This window comes from Pangasianodon hypophthalmus, chromosome 29 (genome assembly GCF_027358585.1).
Source record: "Pangasianodon hypophthalmus isolate fPanHyp1 chromosome 29, fPanHyp1.pri, whole genome shotgun sequence".
Classification (NCBI taxonomy): domain Eukaryota; kingdom Metazoa; phylum Chordata; class Actinopteri; order Siluriformes; family Pangasiidae; genus Pangasianodon; species Pangasianodon hypophthalmus.
Window position 1 is genome coordinate 3,989,226 of NC_069738.1, and position 18,881 is coordinate 4,008,106.

Here is an 18,881-nt window from a genome sequence, read left to right on the forward strand (position 1 = left end):
CTGGGATCTCCTTCAGCTAATTCCTTTCCTCTACAATGCTAATAAAATCCAATAAATTCATTTTATTAAACATTTTATATTGATTCTCCTGATTGTTTAGTCTGTATTGATGCATCAGCTATCTGAATCACATTTAGTAGCCACGAGTGTGCTGTTTGAGCTCCAGAATCGGATGGGAATCTGGCCTCCTCATATTTATACCTCAGTGATACAGGAAGTCATGGATGACTACTTAAAATCCCAGATGAAGTTTAAAAAAAATTAAAATAGAAATGGTAACACAGTTCGGTTATATTTCGTTCATTCTAGGGAGCTTATATTTTTTTACAAAAGACAATAAAAAATATTTTAAATCTTTTTAAATTCATGTAACTTCAAATGCTGGGTTTCTCTGTTTTTATTTTTAGTGTAAGATTAAGTTTATATAGAAGTGTACAGTTTCAAAACTGGGCTGTAAGAAATTGGACTATTTAAGTCAGGAAAGTAGCATTTGTGTGTGCTGAGAGTAGGTCTTGATTAGAAGTTTAATTAGTTTTGGACCAGAGAGGGATTATAACACATCAACACAGGCTCATTTAGATTCAGGAAAAATAGCAAGTGAACACACACTGAAAATAATCATACTATTCCCAAACAAATTAGCAACATGTATGTGTTATACAAATCAATTAAACACGTTTCTGCATGAAAATAGAACTCTAATGTATCTTATTTTTACTGTTGTTTTATAATCGCCATAAAAACACCTTTGTTAGATCAGTCAAATCATGAAAAAGTAAATATGGCTATTCGTCCTGTACATAAAACACAAATCCTAATAAGAGTCTAATGAGAGAAACATTTCTGTAATATGTGTTTATTCCTCTCTCTCTCTCTCTCTCTCTCTCTCTCAGGTGCTGGGGCAGCAGGTAGCGGACGAGCATGTTCCGGATGTTTCTCTCATTGGGGAGATGGGGAACGTGACGGAGCTGGGTCGGCTGGTGCAGTTGGTGCTGGGCTGCGCAGTCAGCTGCGAGAAGAAACAAGGTAACCTGGGAAACCAGACGGCTGTCCACCTTCCAGGGTGATCATTAGGAGCAAACATTCACAAAAGTGTCTTTTCTCTGATGAGCTGATTAATTTTGTATAACAGCGGCTCTGACAGTAGTGCAGCTGCAAATCACAGCGCTCGTTCTAATACGCTGTTGTTTCTATAGTAACGGCTTTTGTAAAACTCCAGGGTGGTAACAGTCTGTGCTGGTGTCTCTTCCTGTAGAACACATACAGCAGATAATGACCCTGGAGGAGTCGGTCCAGCACGTCGTCATGACTGCCATCCAAGAGGTATACAACACTCTTCAGATATATATTTTTTTTTCCATTACTCAAGGAAAAGTTTGTCCACAAATTAAATGTACTCCGTATTCTCTCTCCTCTCTATCCTCTGCCCCAAATGCAGTGGATCAGCCCATGTGTTCTGTGTCTACAGCAGAGGTGTAACTCAATACCTGTCCCTATCCCTGTAAGAAATTGGACTATTTAAGTCAGGAAAGTAGCGTTTGTGTGTGCTGAGAGTAGGTCTTGATCAGAAGTTTAATTAGTTTTGGACCAGAGAGGGATGTACCTGTACCTGTATCTGTCCCTGTACCTGGTTAATTCTCCAAATATGTGTATCTGTATTCAGATTTAGAGAGTGTGTGGCCTAGCCTGGAACTGAGATCACTTTATTGCTTTCTTGCTTTTCTATTTTTATGCCTCCGCACCAAGTGGTGGAGATATTATGATTTCTGGTGGTCCATCCATCCGTGCATCTGTCCGAGATTCTCCTTAGCCTGATATCTCATGAACGAGTGGTCGAATGTTTGTAGGATTTATATGGAATTTTCACTGAAACCAGCAGATGAATTGATTACATTTCGGAATTGATCCAAACGGGGTCAAGGTCCCAGCAAGGTCAACTGTCTGAATTAGTTTTTCTTCAATAATTTCTTTTTCTGTTTCAAGTTTATTTTAAGGATATTTCAGGTGTACAAATTAGTAACAAGAAGGGCTAGACTTGTTGGAGGAGGCATCCTCGTCCACGCTGCTGGTGTCGAGTTTTACTTGTTCTGTCTGGCTTTTTTTGCTTTCTTTTTTCTGGATTTTCTTTATTGTTTGCCTCTTTCTTTCTTTCTTTCTTTTTCTTTGACCCTGTCCTACTTTCTTTTTTTGCCTTTCTTTCCTTTCTCTCTTTCTTTTTTTCTTTCTTTCCTTTCTTTCTGTATAATAATAATAATAATAATAATAACAATAATAATAATAATAATAATGTTGTTGTTGTTGTTTGTACCTGCCCACAATATTATCTGATGATTCTGGCTGGTTCTATTGTGTCTTTTGGCCAGATTAAAACCGTTGCCTTATGCTAGCAAACATTGGTTTTTGTTGCTCATGCCCACTTGCTCATGGCCACATGAAGAATAAAAGAAAAAATCCTCCTGTGATGACTTTGTTGTGTCTGGCAGGATTCCAGTCCTGATGCACGTTTCTAGTCTCACCCAGATGCCATGTAAATGGCAAAAAAAAAAAAAAAACCCTACCCCTACCTCTCACCTAATTGTCTCTGTGTTTTCGTCTGTTTAGAGCACATTCAGTCCGTTCATGTTTGTCTCACGTACTTCAGAGCAACAAACCCTGCAGGCTGCACATCTAATGAGTCATTTATTGTTTACTTCAGGCTCTTTTTAAGAGCGATCTTGAGCATATGACTGGTGTGATGGTGCAAAGTGGAAACCATCTGCCTTATCTAGGGTTGTTGTGTGTGTGTGTGTGTGTGTGTGTGTGTGTGTGTGTGTGGTATTTGTTCTCCAGCTGCTTACCAAAGAGGCTATGGAGTCGGGAAGCCAAGAAACATATGGAGACTTTGATTATCAGGTGAGTGTGTCACTAAAACTCGCTTAGACTCCCTAAAAATCAGACTTTGTACTATTGTAATTTCTTTAGTAGCTAGGCTAAAGGCTAACAGAGCACAGGGATGCTAAACACATGATATCTACTGCTAAACACCTGACATAACTACATGTTATACACAATGTAGTGAACTTGTTGTTTAAATATTTCATTACACAGTAGTCTGAATGTTGACTCACCGCTTGCAGAGAGTTTTCCTTGCACTGCATGATGGGAATCAAAAGAACTACTAAGATATTCAAATATAGCCATATAGGTTTTTATAACTTTGCAGTGCTGTAACTTTTTAAGAATGAACAAACAACTTTATACAATATAACCTCCTGTTGACACACACGTTCAGAGCGCTAGCTGAAGAAAACAAAACTATATAGGAGATTTTAAATGGTTTATTTCCCAGAAGAATGATGTCTGTTGGAACAATCTGCATTCAGAATCAATCTTATGTTTATTTGGCAAAGACTTTTTTCAGTGTGTTGCAGGATGCTAGTCTGTATATGCTACCACATCTTTTCAAACTACTGTATAAGGCAGTTTGAACAGGGCAGCGTAACACAATTGGAGGAAAGCGCTATCCACCCTCTTCCGCATACTTGAGCTGACAGACTCCCATGATTGGTCAATGATTGAGAGAGTATACCCCTCCCACCCAGAGAGCACGGCCAGTTTAGCTCTTTTGGACTCCTGGCCAAGATGGAGACATAGTGCACTGTTAATACTCTAATCATGTGCCAGAACCACAGTTGTGTTATGCTCAATTTAAAACATTTAATGCTGTTTTAATGCTCTCCAGAAACTAGAGAGTGACGTACATATAGTGTTCCAGTGTATAGTGTACAAAAACATTGTATAGTGTGTGATTTGGGACAGAGGCTTATGTTACATTACTGACTCTTGAACTCGTTTCACTCCCTCTCTTTCTCTTTCTAGTCGAGGAAGTATTATTTCCTGAGCGAGGAGCTGGATGAGAAGGACGATGCTTCTCAGCGCTGCAGAGAGCTCGAGCAGCAGGTGTGTGTATTAACTGTGTGTATCAGCTGTATTGTTTCGGGTTAGCTTGATTAGCGTGTGCATACAGATACTAATATTTATAGTAATACATAATAGACATGGACACAGCTGTATGCTAAACTCTCTAAATTACACAGTAGAATAGGAAATGTAACATTTAATGTTAACCAAGCTAAGTATCAGAATTAGCTATTAAGACCAGTATTTTAAAGTAAGCTCTTTATCATAGGACTTGCAGTGTGTGTGTGTGAGTGTGAAGTGCAGTGTGTTTTATGTCTACACAGCCACCTATTATCATATTTTGGACTGACCTACCTGACTGTGTGTCCTGTCTAACTGGTTTTGTCTCCCTGATTTGCTGCTTGCTCATAAAGGGACTCAGTAACATTAGTAGTGTGAATGCAAGCGTTTCGGAGAACGATTACAAAGCCGAGATATCTGCTTTGTACTTGATAGCATTACGCTAAAGATTAGACGTCTTGGTTTCAAACAGAACGTGATCAAAGCATGACATGTTAGGTTACCCTGCCGATATCTGTCCAGCGATTGGCCCTGGAGGTAGTTACATACCCCTAATATAAAAAAGAAACTGGTACTGGTACTGTTACTGGTAAAATCCCCAGTGCTGAAGTAAGTCCCTATATTTGTCCCTATAAAGCTTGTTGTAGGGCAGTGTTGGATTCGTTATGAAGCCATGATGTCTGCTATGTGAGTATCTCTTGCAGTTATTGACACCAAAAAAACAAACGTTTCCTCCGTAACTCAAGCATTATGTCCCTTTGTCTCTGAGTAACAGCTTTCCATTTATCTCCAGTCCAGCCAGGTTTCTGCTTTGAGTAACATGCATCTAAGACTGCGTTTTCTCTCTAACATCTAAAGCATGGAAGACTCGGTGCAAGGACAAAACAAGACTAACACCACTCGCTGTTTACTGTGGCTCTAATAACAGTCTGTCAGGCCTGTGCATGCCACGTTTCATTGTTATGTTACTTCACTTGCACATTAAATGTTCATGAAAGTTAATATATTTCTAAATAATTTCAAACAAAGCACTAGTGTGTATGTCCCACAAGTACAATAATTTCTATGAGGGTAATGTGAACAAAATTGTTTATTCTTTGCCTGATCCCAAACTAAAGTATAAATCTACACAACGCCTTTGCCAGCTACAAAATTCAATCAAGAATTCAAAAACAGAACACATTTCATATGTTTTTGATATGAAAATGTAGGCCAGTGTTCAATATAACAAAGTTTTGTTGACCTTAAAAGGGTCGTTTATTATCGCCAGCGTGAGAGAAAAAAGTCTCGAGCACTTTATTAGTGAGCTTTAGGAGATTCAATTTTATTATGTGCTCTAATTTGGCTATTTTTGTGCATGGGTGGTGTTTCGTTCCAGCTATCTGTGCTGATGGAGGAGAAGTCCTTACTGCAGACCGAGCTCCAGTCATTAAAGGAGAGACTGAGTCGCTGTGAACCTCAGGACGCCTCTGCCACCATCACAGGAAAAAAGCTGCTGTTGCTTCAGAGCCAGATCGAGCAACTGCAGGAGGAAAACTACAGGTCAGGCTCCCTTGCAGAGCTCCACACTGAGGCCCATAGACCCAGACTGAGACGTGGAGCTCCACATTGAGTCCCATAGACACAGACTGAGACGTGCAGCTTCACACTGAGGCCCATAGATATAGACTGAGACGTGCAGCTCCACACTGAGTCCCATAGACACAGACTGAGATGTGCAGCTTCACACTGAGGCCCATAGACCCAGATTGAGATGTGCAGCTTCACACTGAGGCCCTTAGACTCAGACTGAGACTTGGAGCTCCACACTGAGTCCCATAGACACAGACTGAGATGTGCAGCTTCACACTGAGGCCCATAGACCCAGATTGAGATGTGCAGCTTCACACTGAGGCCCTTAGACTCAGACTGAGACTTGGAGCTCCACACTGAGGTTCATAGACACAGACCGAGATGTGCAGCTCCACACTGAGGCCCGTAGACAAAGAGACCTGCAGCTCCACATAGACACAGACTGCAAATGATAGCGCTGTGTGTGTGTGTGTATACATGTGTGTGTAGACTGGAGAACGGCCGTGATGACTTGCGTGTACGTAGTGAAATTCTGGAGAGAGAAGTGGCCGATCTGCAGCATCGCAATGAGGAGCTGACGAGCCTCGCCCAGGAGGCTCAGACTCTCAAAGATGAGATGGACATCCTTCGGTACAGACACACTTTTATATGTTTTACACTGTGTTTATCACATAGATTACAAAATGTAGTACAACTACAAAAGTTCAGAAAATACAAGGGCTTCACTAAAACCCTTATAAGGAATTAAAAGAATATTAATTATAAGTTGATTTTATTTGAATTGAAGCCAGTAAAAGGCATTTAGCTGTAGGAGGAAACTCAGAGCATTGGAGGTCTCTTTAGGTTAGGCTCATGACTAAAACACATGGCTTCTGCATCTCAGGCACTCGTCGGACCGTGTGAGCCGCCTGGAGGCGCTGGTAGAGACGTACAAGCGTAAGCTGGAGGATTTGGGAGACCTGCGCAGACAGGTGCGTCTGCTGGAGGAAAAGAACACGGTGTACATGCAGCGTACCTGCGAGCTGGAGGAGGAGCTGCGCAGGGCCAACGCAGGACGCACACAACTGGACTCCTACAAGAGACAGGTACAGCCCAACACACACACACACAAAACATGTGGGACAGCTGTGAGTACATCTTGAAGAAGTAACGTGAGCTCATGGCATTTCGTTGTATATCATACATTGAGGAAAACAGCGTATGGTTCTGCTTCATGACGCCCGACTTTTGGATCTCTTCTGCTTGAGCAGGTGCACGAGCTTCACTCCAAACACTCGTCAGAGGCCATGAAGGCTGAGAGATGGCAGTTTGAGTACAAAAACCTTAACGACAAGTATGAGGCTCTGCTAAAAGAGAAAGAGGTACGACACTGACAGTGGGTTAAAAAAAAAAAAAAAAAAAAAAAACACCTGTGTGTGTCTTGATTATACTACAATTACAATATCACACAGAAGACAAGACTGTGTGTGTGTGTGTGTGTGTGTGTGTGTGTATTTATAGAGGTTGATGTCTGAGCGGGACACACTGAGAGAGACGAACGAGGAGCTTCGCTGTGTTCAAGTCCAGCAAAAGTGCCTCAATCAGGCAGGTTAGTCAAGTTTATTCATTCAGTAGAATACATATATATATAATAATGCATATGTGTACACTGTGTTTATATATGTATATATTTATGATAGTTGAAGCCCTAGTTCATGTCCTTCAGTCTCTGGCTACATTCACAAAGAATTTTTCAGAGTCCTCTCTATGACTAAACCAGGAGTATCAGTGGGTTTGACTCTGTTGCTGTGGTTATTTCATTAATCAATATGAAATCAAGAATGAAATTCCAGTCCACAATGTCATTAGAAAAATAAATAAAATAGAAATGTTGCTGCTTCCGTACATGAAAATAGTCATCTAACTACTCAAATTGAAAATATATTTTGGCAAAGATAGTGTCAGCGTGGACTATAGGGTGTGTGCCATGCCGCATCATTTTTTCCTAAATCTGATCGGCTAACGTTAATGAGTTTGTCTGTGTGTTGACACTTGCAGGTTCTCTGGGTTCTGACAGTGGCACAGTAGGCAACCTGGCATCTGAGATCATGCCCACAGAGTTCAAGTAAACACACACGCTCACAAACATTCTAATTTATGGTCATTATTTCCATCAAACGTGCCCCAATGATGTATGTAGCTGTTGTGGTTACTGTAAAAATGAGTACTGATTATTTACTAATTCACTGCCAGGACTGTGTATTTATTGTCACTGATGATGCAGATAATGAGGGAGATGAATTGAGCCATGAATCATGACTGTGTAACAGTTCTGATGCCCCAGGATGAAGTACAACTGAGCATACACTGTTTTTATGATCAAATCTTTCAAGGGCACATTCTTGTTTTAGAGGTTTGGCAAAACAAAAAACAAAAAAAACACCACCACTAGTGTCTTAAAAAACTGCCTCTCCTGTTTGTGATACATCATGCTCAATCAGCAGTGATCGTAACTCTGATGAATTACTGAGCCTGTTATCTCAGTATTTCACTTTGATAGCCTTTATGTTTCATCCTGACAGCCTTCCCTCTCTCTCTCTCTCTCTCTCTCTCTCTGTTTTATTTCTCGTCTCTGTTTCAGGGAGACGGTGGTGCGCCTTCAGAATGAGAATAAGATGCTGTGTGTTCAGGAGGAGACGTACAGACAGAGGCTCGGTGAGGTGCAGGCCCAGCTTGAGGAGGCACAGCGCAGCCAGAACACACTCGAGACCCAGAACAGGTTATCTTTTTCATCATGATGTGTCAGGGATTTTTTTTGTTTGTTTGTTTTTGGTTTTTTTTCGTGGAAGGTATGGATTACATCAGCATTTAGGTCAGTTTCCGAAAACTGTGTATGGGTGAGCATGCCTACACTCATTTGTGTGTGTGTGTGTGTGTGTGTGTGCATGTGCATGTGCATGCGCACAATCGCAAGCATCATTTCCCATCTGCAGAAGGCACAGTGTGGGCTGATAAAGCAACAGATTGCATCACAATCTTTGCCCACACTCTGCATGCCTGGTTAGGGGTGAGATTTACGGGCTACTGATGCACTTTCCATTAAAAAAAAAATGGTGATGAGAGCACTTATGTGTAAAGCCGTATGGTACAGAATAGTGAGAGTTCAAACCCACGCACTACAGGTTTATTCAGAACTGGATTATTATTAACGAGAATTGTACAAGCAAGATTGCAGGATCAGCTTCTTGCATGTCAGAATGTTTATGTGAAAATTCAGTGCCGTACAAATCTTAATTCTGCTTATGAACTAATAGCTATTTAACCGTGTTTGACATTTTAAATCAAGAAGTCTGTAATGAATTAAACTATTATTTGTTCTCAACCGAACAGCTGACATTTTATTTTCCTAACATGCACATTATATGTATAGATTTTTTTTAATCTGTGCTTCTTGTTGTTTGGTTTGAAATGAGAGAAAGGGACATGGAAAAATTTGGACTAGTTGTTGTTGTTGTTGTTGTTGTTTGTAACTAAAAGAAGAGGTGTATGTACACAGCACATTCGAGCTTTCTTCTCTTTAGTTACACCAACACCTGTCTAAATGCTAGAATCGCCAACTGGGGACTGAAAAAAATGCATTTCTATATATAGCCCCCTTTACCTTGCAATGACAGCCAACATGACATCATTACTGATAATGAATGCTGCAGTTATATTGTAAAAAGCCATTACAATCCACCAAAAAGTGCCTTTGAGGAGGAAAGATGTTGCTTTAGTGTTTGGTGTGAAACTGCACAGAGGAAGTACTAGGCTGTAATAACCAGGGGGTGAGGAAATGTACTTCGTTGCTCTACTTAAGTACATACACTTTATGACCAAACGTTTGTAGACACCTGACCATCACACCCATATGTGTTTGTTGAACATCTCATTCCAGATTTATTCCCCTGTGTTTGCTGTTATAATAAGCTTCACTCTTCTGGGAAGGCTTTCCACTAGATGTTGGAGCGAGGCTGTGGGGATTTGTGTTCATTCAGCTACAAGAGCATTAATGAGGTCAGGCAGTGATGTTGGTGAGGAGGTCTGGGGTTCAATCGGTGTTCCAGTTCATCCCAAAGGTGTTCAGTGGGGTTGAGGTCAGGGCTCTGTGCAGGACACTCGAGTTCTTCCACTCCAACCTTCACACACCATGCCTTCATGGAGCTCGCTTTGTGCACAGGGGCATTGTCATGCTGGAACAGGTTTAGGTCTCTTAGTTCCAGTGAAGGGAAATTGTGAAGCTACAGCATACAGAGACATTCTATACAGTTGTGTGCTTCCAACTTTGTGGCAACAGTTTGGTGAAGAACCTCATATGGGTGTGCATATACTTTTGGCCATATAGTGTATTTTGGCATGTACTTTACTTGAGTTTTATAGAAATTGTTTACGCATACTCTTACTTAATTACATTTCCAAGAAAGTAAAATTCATTTCTTACACCTTACGTATTTATTTAGACCTTCAAAGTACTGGTTACAAATCTCGAAAGCCTCTTCTTCTCTCATCTTGCCAGTGACTGTACGCTATACATAATACATCAATCAAACAGTTTCCCACGCATTTTACTTCCATTTCAGTTTAAAGCACCCTGTCAATGTCTTCAATGTGGGGAAAAAATCGATCAAGAATTGTGACAGTTTATCTGTTGTGACCTGCTTAAACTCCTCACATACTTTGTAATACTTCAGTATTTTTAAAAGTTTTAAACTTTCACTTGAGTACATTTCTGGCTGGGTAGTTTCACTTTTAAGACTTCGACATGTTATCTGCACTTTCATCTTTACTTTCAGGCTGTTTTCCCAGTGCTTATCTTTACTTTCAGTCTATTTTCTCAGTGCTCATCTTTACTGTAAGTCTGTTTTCTCTTTTTTTCTACCCCTGCTAATGCACCCAAATGTAATGAAATTCCAATTATTTCTATTAGAAATAATGTTACAGACTTGGGATGGTCATCTAGAGGTCATCTTTATCCCTCTCGTATGGTGTTGAGGAAAGTTTACATTTTCACAAACCGTTCTAACCACTCTCACTCATTCATTCTTTCATCTCTCTCTCTTTCTCTCTCTCTCTCTCTCTCTCTCAGGTTGAGTCAGCAGCAGATAGCCGAGCTGCGTTCTCAGGTCGAGGACCTACAGAAAGCCCTACAGGAGCAGGACAGCAAATCTGAAGATGTGAGTTTTACATACATCTTTAATATGCATGTACACACACGTTGGTGATTGATGCTTTGTTGGCAGTCACTCTGATTCACAGAAGTGCAGGAATAAATAAAATGTACACAATTTCCTCTCTCATCTCTCAAGTAGTTTTCGTTTGTTTCATTAGACTTGCACTGGAGCTACAAGGTCCATGTAGTTAACAAATTATGCAATATATAGCTACCAGTTTAGCATCATGTCTTAATCATCACACACTTGCCCCAAAAGACAGTTGATCTCAGTGGCATCATTTGTACATAAATGGTTTCTTTAAAAAGCAGAATAAATCTATGTTAATCAAATGAGAACTATATTATCAACTGAAATAATTGTTCCGAACTTTAAACTGTGCAAAGCCACGCCTCCTACCTGAGTCTGATCCTGGTGTGTAGAGACACCAACCTGTGTGCCCTGAGGAAGAAACAAGATGGAGCTGTGCACGTTTTTAGCTCTGCAACATCCTAATGTCCTTTTTTTTTTTTTATAAATAAGTGTATTATAAATACAGTGTCAACAATAATATCAGCAAGATACTGAGCTCAACTTTAGTTAGTTACATTAGCGCTGTAGCTCCAGTTGGCAAAACTTGAGATGGTAAAGTTGGACACACATGTCTTGGCTAATTGATTCCATTTGAGCAGAGAAGGAAATTGTGTACTTTTGATTTTTGATGGATCAGTCTGTGTGAATACTGCTAGATATTCAGATACATGATCTCATTATTTGTTGGTTAATGATTTGGCTTGGAGGTTGAAGTGTCATTTGAAGTGATTTTTGCTTACATTTTTGAAACGCAGACTATAAAACGTAATCCGATCGCTGCAGCAGTTTGCTCTCTCTTGTTTGATGTGTTTGAATGGTAACACGTTGTTTGCTTTGCATTGTGGTGAATTTATGAATTAAACTCCTGCTTGATTCTGTCTCTCCCCGCCGACCCCACCCAATCGACCAATCGTCTGCTTCTTAGGCTATCGTAAGTACCGCCCATCTGTGCCTGTCTACTTGCTATTAAGACTCATTAAGTGTACATTAGGGGTTGCACTAATGAGTGGAGTTTGATAGGTTTGATTGTCAATGTGAATTACTTTACTTCATGTGGAATACACAACTTCTCTGCAATTCCTATAATATTCTCATATAATGATGTGAAACTGTGAATGGTAGTAATGCAACCCCTACTGTATGATTATATTTTGTCTATAAAACAGGGGTGTCAGACTCCAGTCCAAATCCAGTGCAAAAGTTAGCATCTTCTGTGTCATATTTCAATGCAAGTCTACTGGCAAAGAGAGACGTCATAGTGCATTAAACCCCGAACATCAGTAATAATAAATCTAGTGTTCATCTGACTTGTGCAGTATAAAAATAGTTTGTGTTTTGTTAATTGTTTGGCGTCTACCACGGCTCTCGAAGGTGTTGATTAGTGCAGCTGCAAATCACAGGTTTATATTAACGTGCTCGTTTTAATACGTTGTTTCTATGGTAACAGCTCATTCACAGGGACTTGTACAGCGGACTCCTTTCGGAAGGAGTCTCCAATGTCAGCGCTTTATAACAGTCAGTGAGTCTTCAGGTCAGAGGAGTTTACGCTTTGCAGTTTCTCTTTAACATGACAGGCTGCGTTTTTTTTTTTTTTTTTTTTTTTTTTTAAACTTCAAGAGAGAGAAAAAAAACAGAGGCTGGTGAGGGAACGACGGTTTATAGCTGCTATAACGTAAGTGAGAACAGAAGCTTGTTTCATGGATGTTCCAAAACATTAAATGAAACTATGAATGGATTAAAAACAAAAGTAGGACATATTGTTCTTGAATAAAAAAACACATTGTTGTGGTATAAGAGGAATAAACCACTTCGGGACGTGCCGTTATTGGAAACGAATCACATTCGTGATGGAAACAGTAACTCTGTTTGACGCTGTTGATTATTTTCCAGTAACAGTGTTTTATTTCTTACGTATTACATGTTCAATTCACTGTGATGTCACTCGCTGCCACTAGCTTACATTAATATCTTTAAAAAAAAAATTGGCATTAACAGTAATTGTATATTCATTTATGTGGTTTCTCTACACTAGCATACAGGAAGCTCTTGGTTTAAATTACACCACTGGGCTTCTGATCCAAGCATCCTCAACTCTGATACTAATACATCATGTTGAACATGAGCACAAAGGCAGATGATTAAACTACCAAACTCTTCACGATGTCTTTGAGATGATAAACTCTGCACTGCCACGACAACTTCTGACAGCCCTGGTGTAAAGAATCGTGCAGCTCAAATGCATTATCAGTGCTTTTGTATTGATCTTTTTTTTCCCTTTTTAGTCATCTCTGCTGAAGAAGAAACTGGAAGAGCATCTGTGAGTATGCGGTTGGGGGAGTGAATGAGTTACAAGCTGATCAAGTGTATGATCAGAGGGGTTCTAAACGTGTGTGTGTGTGTGTGTGTGTGTGTGTGTGTGTGTGTGTGTAGAGAAAAGCTGCATGAAGCCCACTCCGATCTGCAGAAGAAACGAGAAGTGATCGATGACCTGGAGCCTGGCGTGGACAGCAACAGTAAATCTTTGCTTTATTTCATTCATTTTACAATATTAATATCATAATAAATATGCTGAGTTTTGATACAACCTGTTCCATTACTGACCGAACACCGTCCCTCAGAAGTGATTACAAATTAGGAATTAGAAGGGGAAAGAAATAAACATCGGGTCTCGCTTGTGTGTCTCTTAGTGGCAAAGAAGATTGATGAACTGCAGACGATTCTGAGAAAGAAGGATGAGGATATGAGACAGATGGAGGAGAGATACAAGCGCTACATGGAAAAAGCTCGGACGGTGAGCTCACACACACATACACACACACACACACACACACACACACACACACACACACTCTCTCTCTCTCTCTCTCTCTCTCTCTCTCTCTCTGTCTGTCTGTCTGTCTGTATGTCTCAAGAGGTAAATATTACAACAGTGTGTTGAAGCCATTCGTCTAGTTTAGGGGTCAGTTTCTCTAATACTTTAAGATGTAGCTGCACCATTATTATTATTATTATTATTATTATTAATATTATTATTGTTATGCCTTTTGGTTTGTTGTATTGTGTTTATTATTCATTAGTTTGTTGTGGTTGTAGTTCATTGTAGTTCAGTGTGTTGTTCATTGTTTTGTTGTTTGTCGTTTGCAGTTCACTTTGTTGTATTTCTTATTTGTTGTTCATTGTTGTTTTTCTTGTTTTTGTTTTTCTTATAGTTTGCTGTGTTTTTGTTCATTATAGTTTGTTTTGGTTTTAGTTTGTTGTTCATTGTACTTCACTGTACTTCAGCGTGTTCACTGAGGTTTGTTGTTCTTTGCGGTTCATTGTTTATTGTAGTTCAGTTTGTTCTTTCTTTCTTTTTTTTTTTTGCTTTTTTTTGTTTGTTGTTCATTCTAGTTTGTTGTTTGTTGCTCACAGTTTGTTAGTTCGTTATTCCTTGTTTTTTGTTGTAGTTAGTTGTTGTTTAGTTTGCTGTTTGTTGTAGTTTTGTTTCTTGTAGTTCATTGCTCTGGTATTTTTCATGAGGTGGTTGTTGTATTTTCTGTTTTACTTGAATCTTGCCATATGGATTTGGAGAGTCCAGTAGGGTTGGGCGATATGACGGAAGTATCATATCGTGATGCTTTATTACATTTCTACGATATTCTCAATATGCATCATGATATTTACTGTTTTGCTGTGGCGGCTTATAAGCAAAACTTTGTTAAAAACAACTGTCAGTGTTTAATGATCCTTTGATTTAACATCTAGAAAAATAAATAAATAAATATTAACAGAGAGGAACAATATTCAATACAAAAGCTGCTTTAACATCAGCTGCTTTCAGATACAGTGTGTATTTATTATAAAAATACAGACAATTTCTTAGAAAGTTAATCAAAGTGCTGACATTTATATTGTCATATTGCCCAGCCCTAACGTACAACCATAGTTCTTGCAGAATGAGGTGTGTTTAGCGGACGTGTTTATCCAGACATTAAAGATTAGTGGTTAACAGTAGAGGGTTAGAGCTGTTTTGCGTAAGGGCCTGACAGTAACTCTGTGTAAGCAGTGCTGGGATATGAACTGCTTTCAGTTACTAGTGCAAGAACCTTCACTGCTGACCGCCCACTGATTTTATATAACATGTATGCACTACAAATACACTTTGGACTAAGGAAACCACACACACACACACACACACACACACAACTCTTCCTGGCAGATGCTTGGTGAATATAGTGTGTGTGTGTGTGTGTGTGTGTGTGTGTGTGTATGTACAGACTTGACTCAGCTCTGTAGTTGCATTTAGCTGCTCCTCGATGCTCTGTTTCACAGTTTCGATATTATGAGGGTTTTTTCTTTCTGTCTCCCACAACATGCAAAATATCGCTACTGTACTTCACCTACATTTTTATAATATGGAACAATTTGACTTTCCCTGGGTGTCAGCGTCATTCAGGTATGTGTGTGTACGTGTGTGTAGGTGATAAAGACTCTGGACCCGAAGCAGAAGCCCAGCACTGTCGCTCCTGAGGTTCAGGCCCTGAGGAACCAGCTTTCAGAAAGAGACAGGAGAATCCAACATCTGGAGGTGAGATACACCTGAGATACATCATGCCTAGAGTGTGAGGCTATGCCTTCAAGCGTGCGTGCTGAGAATTATGGGTAAACGGTCACTTCCTCTGATTAATTGCTGCGTTGGAGAATTCCTGAGCCTGTGCGGTTTAGTGGAAATTTCAGGACATCTGCATCGATGAGGCTCAGGAGAAAATCAGACACGCAAAAAGTCCCAAAAAAAATCACACCCACAAAAGCACCCCATACAAATCCCTGCTGAAACCGACATTCTGGGATAATAGATTTAAATAATTTAAAATAATTAAATTAAAACAATCACTGCTGTACATGATCCACTTGTACCTCGTATGAGCCACCATGTCCGTGTCACGGCTGTGCTGAGAATAAATCACCACTCTCAGACTCTCACACTCTGGTGGTGCACTGATGGACAGGGTCAAGGGCTACCACATCTTAAAAGTGACCTATATGCTAGGTGGAGCTAATAAAATGACCAGTGAGTGTAACTACTGCTTGGTCTGAACTATAAGAACATTAGCAAATTAGAAATTTGAAGTGGAAGGGGAAAAAAAACAATAGAAACAAAAAAATATATCTGCAAGGTAATTTGGTGGAACAAATTGTATGAAGTAGCATAAAAACTGACCTCATTCACTGTAATTCTGACAAATTTACACTTACATTTCATTTTGTATATGTACAGTATTTTAAACACTTAACAGGTTGCTGTTACCGTTTGAAAAGCATGAGTGATGTGTGAGAGAAACAATTTACTCTTTATTTTCTTTACTATCTTTATTTTTAATATTTCTATAGCTCAGGCAGCACGGCGGCTTAGTGGTTAGCACTGTTGCCTCGCACCTCCGGGGCTGGGGGTTCGATTCACACCTCTGCTCCGTGGAGTTTTCTTCTCCCCGTGCTTCGGGGGTTTCCTCCGGTTACTCCGGTTTCCTCCCCCAGTCCGAAGACATGTGTTGTAGGCTGATTGGCATTTCCAGATTGTCACTAGTATGTGAGTGTGTGTGTGATTGTGCCCTGCGATAGGTTGGCAGCCCGTCCAGGGCGTCCCCCGCCTTGTGCCCCGAGTCCCCTGGGATAGACTCCAGTCTCCCCGCGACCCTGTGTAGGATAAGCGCTACAGAAAATGGATGGATTTGTATAACTCTTAACAATATCACATTGTCACAAAGCAGCTTTACAATAAAGCAGATTGTAGATTATGATCTCTTTACTAATATTTACAGTGTGATTTGTGTGTTATATTTGAGTATGCTGCTATGATTACTTCTAAAAATGCAAGTCAGTTTTTTGGAGTTTTGGGGAATTCCTAGGTTTCACACCCTGGGAACCAGCAAACAAATTCTCACCACTGCTCTGGAATGAAAAGAAATAATTTCTCTGTGATGCTAAAACAGGTTTTAATGTTGATACCCAATAATATTGGCTGATTTAACTTTATACAGACCAAAAATTAATTTTAGTTCAATGTGACTTTACTCTTGGGATTGTGAATTGCTGCTGTTTATTAGAATTTGAGAAAATGACACAGAACTCTACTAACTCATGCTAACAACTTCAAAACAAGTCACTTTCTTTAAACTCACAAAGCTGTGAACAGGAGCGAGCTGTGAGTGAGGAGCGCCCACTAGTGTCCTGCAGTGTGCTCGCTTTTTCATAACAGAATAAACTTCTGGAGTCATCTAAAAATTATATATCGCTTGTGTCTCAGTCACATCAGCTCAGAGACACTCACACACACACACACACACACACACACTCAGGTCAAGTGCAGTAACTGTAGGTTTGGTACAAACAACATACTTTTTGCTTTATCTTGTGACAGTGATCAGATTTAAACTCGACTTGGAGGAGAAATGTTTTAGGATTAACATGTTTAACAAACGAAAGTGTATAAAGAAAGTTTAACTTCATTTCAGTGTTGATGTGGTTTGAGATTGAAGGCTGAATTATACACACAGTATTATCGCACAGATATTAAGGCTTATACTGTGTGTGTGTGTGTGTGTGTGTGTGTGTGTGTGTGTGTGTGTGTGTGTGTGTGTGTGTGTGTGTAGCATGATTTTGAGAAGAGCCGCTCCAGACATGATCAGGAGGAGAAGCTGATCATCAGCGCCTGGTACAACATGGTAAGAAATCTCGGTCTGAGCTATAACAGTATTATTACATTTAGCCTTTAATCCCAGCGTTACGGCTTCGGACCTTGACGCGGGTGACGTCTTCTTAAAGTAAGGAGATGTTTATTTAACATTTATGGAGGAGTCTCCAGTGTCCGCGCTCTGTCACTTTACATTTTCCAACATGACAAGGTGCATTTTTAAGGTCTTATAACCTTTAAGAGGGAGGAAAAAATAGAGACTGGTGAGGGAACGACTGTTTACAGCTGCTGTAAGGTACTTTGTTAACGTGACTCATTTTGTGGACGTTCCTCACCATTAAATGTAACTATAAAAGGATAAAAAATATGATGTGTCATTCTTTAATTAATAGAAAATTATAAGTTTTGGTTGGATTTCTGTAAGAGGAATAAAACACTTCAGAATGTGCTTATTTTTTTTTAAATAGAATAACAACGAAGGTCACAGTAGTAACAGTAGCTCTGCGTCATCACACCACTGCGTCGCTGATTATTTTCCTGAAACAGAACGACATGGCGTGATTTATTCCTCACAACTGTGTTGTGTCTGTGTGTAGGGAATGGCTCTCCATCAGAAGGTGGCGAATGAGCGCTCTGGTGGTCCTGGTCAGGCTCAGTCCTTCCTCGCCCAGCAGAGGCAGTTCACACAGGCACGGAGAGGCCTGACCGCTCGCCTCCAGCCCAGATAACACACACACACACACACACACACACGTAAATACACACACACAAATACACAGTGTGTAAATTTAATAAGCCACAGTGTGACTCCTGCCTTAAACTCTCCTCTCTCTGCTCTGCTGTGAGACACTTCCTGTTTCCCCGGAGGCTGTGACCCTACATGCTGCTGACTAACTGCTGGAATATATATTTTTTCTAATAACCCTCTTGATGTGTGGAGAACACGGAGCTCCTCCACCTCATCTTAAAGACGAATTAGGAGTGAGGAAAGGGGGAATGTTGTCGTGTCTCCTCTCCTCTCCTCTCGTTAATTTAGATGAACAGGGTTCGGTTTAAAAGTGCTTTCATGTGCCACGGTTATTATTTGCAGAGTCTAATCTTTCTATCTGCAAAGCAAATGTTTCTACATTTGTTCGGCATCATAATGAGTCGGGAATCAGGGAATTACAGAAGGCTTTTTTTTTTTTTTTAAATCTAATAGTTTCATTGTTGTTGTTGCGCTTTTCTTCTTTTCACTTTCTGTCACTATGTATTAAGCCAATCAGTGTTTGTGTTCATCGGTAGATGATGATGAGGTATGTGTCTGATTTTTTATTTTTTATTTTTATTTTTTTTTGCATTTACTTAAATCACTTTGATCTGAGATTTGATTGATTTTAACATTTTCCTATTTCCTCTTTGTCTAGTTTTTATTCTTT

At 39.9% G+C, this 18,881-nt stretch overlaps 1 protein-coding gene across 1 annotated transcript in view; it reads left to right on the top strand.

Moving 5' to 3' along the window:
- Nucleotides 1-18,645, top strand: part of hook2 (hook microtubule-tethering protein 2) — a 25,029-nt gene extending 6,384 nt beyond the window's left edge. Inside the window, exons 5-22 of the mRNA XM_034301647.2 lie at nucleotides 894-1,026; nucleotides 1,256-1,323; nucleotides 2,830-2,892; nucleotides 3,859-3,939; nucleotides 5,339-5,502; nucleotides 6,022-6,162; nucleotides 6,416-6,617; nucleotides 6,783-6,893; nucleotides 7,033-7,120; nucleotides 7,570-7,636; nucleotides 8,153-8,290; nucleotides 10,637-10,724; nucleotides 13,076-13,110; nucleotides 13,224-13,306; nucleotides 13,481-13,584; nucleotides 15,253-15,360; nucleotides 17,423-17,494; nucleotides 18,060-18,645. Of these exons, the coding sequence (XP_034157538.1) occupies nucleotides 894-1,026; nucleotides 1,256-1,323; nucleotides 2,830-2,892; nucleotides 3,859-3,939; nucleotides 5,339-5,502; nucleotides 6,022-6,162; nucleotides 6,416-6,617; nucleotides 6,783-6,893; nucleotides 7,033-7,120; nucleotides 7,570-7,636; nucleotides 8,153-8,290; nucleotides 10,637-10,724; nucleotides 13,076-13,110; nucleotides 13,224-13,306; nucleotides 13,481-13,584; nucleotides 15,253-15,360; nucleotides 17,423-17,494; nucleotides 18,060-18,191 (1,878 nt within the window). The 3' untranslated portion in view covers nucleotides 18,192-18,645. The remainder of the gene's footprint in view (nucleotides 1-893; nucleotides 1,027-1,255; nucleotides 1,324-2,829; nucleotides 2,893-3,858; nucleotides 3,940-5,338; nucleotides 5,503-6,021; nucleotides 6,163-6,415; nucleotides 6,618-6,782; nucleotides 6,894-7,032; nucleotides 7,121-7,569; nucleotides 7,637-8,152; nucleotides 8,291-10,636; nucleotides 10,725-13,075; nucleotides 13,111-13,223; nucleotides 13,307-13,480; nucleotides 13,585-15,252; nucleotides 15,361-17,422; nucleotides 17,495-18,059) is intronic.
- Nucleotides 18,646-18,881: the final 236 nt, after the last annotated feature.